Source organism: Colobus angolensis, unplaced genomic scaffold (assembly GCF_000951035.1).
Source record: "Colobus angolensis palliatus isolate OR3802 unplaced genomic scaffold, Cang.pa_1.0 Scaffold44, whole genome shotgun sequence".
In the NCBI taxonomy this organism is placed as follows: domain Eukaryota; kingdom Metazoa; phylum Chordata; class Mammalia; order Primates; family Cercopithecidae; genus Colobus; species Colobus angolensis.
Genome location: NW_012117821.1, coordinates 1,136,652 through 1,138,778, shown reverse-complemented (window position 1 = coordinate 1,138,778; position 2,127 = coordinate 1,136,652). Strand labels below are relative to the sequence as shown.

The following is a 2,127-nucleotide window of genomic DNA, read 5'->3' as shown; positions in this document are numbered from 1 at the left end:
TCGCGTTCAGATGCCGAACCCGCAGTTTCTGGTGCTCTTCGGCAGCCAGACAGGCACGGCTCAGGATGTGTCGGAGAGACTGGGTCGCGAGGCCCGGCGCCGGCGGCTTGGCTGCCGGGTGCAGGCCCTGGACTCCTACCCGGTGGTGAGGGCTCGCTAGGGCCTCCGCGTGGGGGACGAGCAGGGCTGGCGTGCCCGCCTCTCGGGGTCGTCGACCCAAAAGGCGTCGCATTGTCTCCGAGAGCGGGTCTTTCCCTTATGGCGGATTTAGGGAAAGGGGAGGCTTGGGAAGAGGAGTTCAGTTTAGCACCTGGAGGAAGTTGGAACCTGAAAGAGAAGACGGTCTGGCCGCTCACATAAATCCCTCTGTCATGTCAGCCTGAGTAAAGGAGAAGGGGGTCAAGTTTTGGGAAGGACGCCCAGTCCTTACAGCCGGAGGTCTTACGTGTGTGTCTTTTTGTTGAGGTGAATCTGATTAACGAGCCCCTGGTGATATTTGTTTGTGCAACTACAGGCCAAGGAGAGCCCCCTGACAACATGAAGGTAAGGCTGGCCTGATGTGGCTCCTCAGATCCCTGCCCTCGACCCTCACCCTGTTTTCATTGCCTGGAGTCTGGGTGCAGTAAATAGCTCTTCTCTATCTGATGCACCTTCAGAGGTGGATTCGAGAGGACGTCCGTGAGTGGAGCTGGGGACTCCAATTGCTCTCTCTAATAAACTTTTCATAGCCACTAAATAGCCTTATTATCCATTTTAACCTTTCTTATCTTTCCAGGGCTATCTATATGTGCATCTAGTCTGGGTCTTCTGTGTGTTTCTAGACTGTATGACCCTCAGGGAACGTTGCTGAATTCTCTGACCATCTTTTAGGCACATATTCCATTCTTGGCACAGTCGGGAGCTGGGGATGCAGCTGTGAACCCAGCGCCATATTTCTGTCCTGGCAGTGTTCATACTGTAGCAGAAGCACCTAATGGGCAATGACAGTGCCAGCGAACACTTGCAGCTGGGGAAAGTAGCATATGTCACAGGAGCACTGATAAGGGGCATCGAGCCTTATCTCACCCAGCCTTGGGGCCCAGGCAGAAGTTTCTGGAAGAAAAGAGTGTAAACTGAGTCACAGAAGAATGCATGAGGGCTAGTCAGGCACCAAGGAAGAAGGAGCAGTCTGTGCAGAGGAAAAAGATTATTTGGCTTGTGTGAAAAGTGAAAAGCAGCTCAGGGTGGCCAAGCTGAGGAGTGCACTGGGGCAAGAGGGGAGGAGAAGAGAGGCAGGAAGCCAGGCCCAGTCCAAAGAGCCTGAGTAACCACAGCAAGGCAGATGGGCTTGAAATGAAGGGTTGTCGGAACTGTAGGGGTGACCCAGTCATGTTCCTACGCTACCAAGACCGCCACTGGTCAGCAGGAGAGCAAGAATAATGCCATGAGATGCACAGAACAGGCAGGAGATGCTACCGGTCTGAGCTAAGGTGGTGGCAGAAGATAGAAGTGGACACGTTGCACGGGTGTTAGGAAGAGAGAGACCCTGGGACATGGAACAGACCCGAGAGGTCAAGCAGAATCAAGACAGGGATTTGGGTTCTGGATGGATGGTGGTTCCATCCACAGAAATAAGAGAACACAGTGGGAATAGGTGGTTGTGCAGGAAGGGAACCTGGAGACATTGAGGTGGAGAAGTGCAGTAGGACTAGCGCTCCAGGGAAGATCCTGGGGCACAGGGAGGTAGGTGTTGAGATAGCCACAATACAGAAGTGTGAGAAGAGGAAGCTCTTCTCTCCCCACAGGACAGGCTGCACAGAACGTTAGCGCCCAGGAGGGCAGGAGAGTGACCAAGCAGCTAGAAGAGAGGGTGCAGCATCCCTAAGGAGAGGCCTGAGGAGTAGGTGTTCCAGGAAGGGCTCGGGCATGTAAAGCTGCACAGAAGTCGAATAAGATAAAGCCTGAGAGGAATCCATGGGATTTCTTGGCAAAGGGATTGTTGGTGATATCAGCAAGAGCAGCTTCAGTGGTTCATGGGGAGACAAGCCAGATTACAGGAGATCAGCAACTCAGTGAGTGAGTGGAGAGCACCTTTTTTTTTTTTTTCTTTTTTTTTTTGGAGAAAGTGTTTTTAAAGTGTTGTATCAT

At 52.6% G+C, this 2,127-nt stretch overlaps 1 protein-coding gene across 4 annotated transcripts in view; it reads left to right on the top strand.

Annotated features, from left to right (window-relative positions):
* Positions 1-7: 7 nt before the first annotated feature.
* Positions 8-2,127, top strand: part of NDOR1 (NADPH dependent diflavin oxidoreductase 1) — an 11,674-nt gene continuing 9,554 nt past the window's right edge. For all 4 annotated transcript variants that reach the window (XM_011957239.1, XM_011957238.1, XM_011957237.1 and 1 more), the window contains exons 1-2: positions 8-145; positions 466-543. In XM_011957239.1, the coding sequence (XP_011812629.1) occupies positions 11-145; positions 466-543 (213 nt within the window). In that variant the 5' untranslated portion in view covers positions 8-10. The remainder of the gene's footprint in view (positions 146-465; positions 544-2,127) is intronic.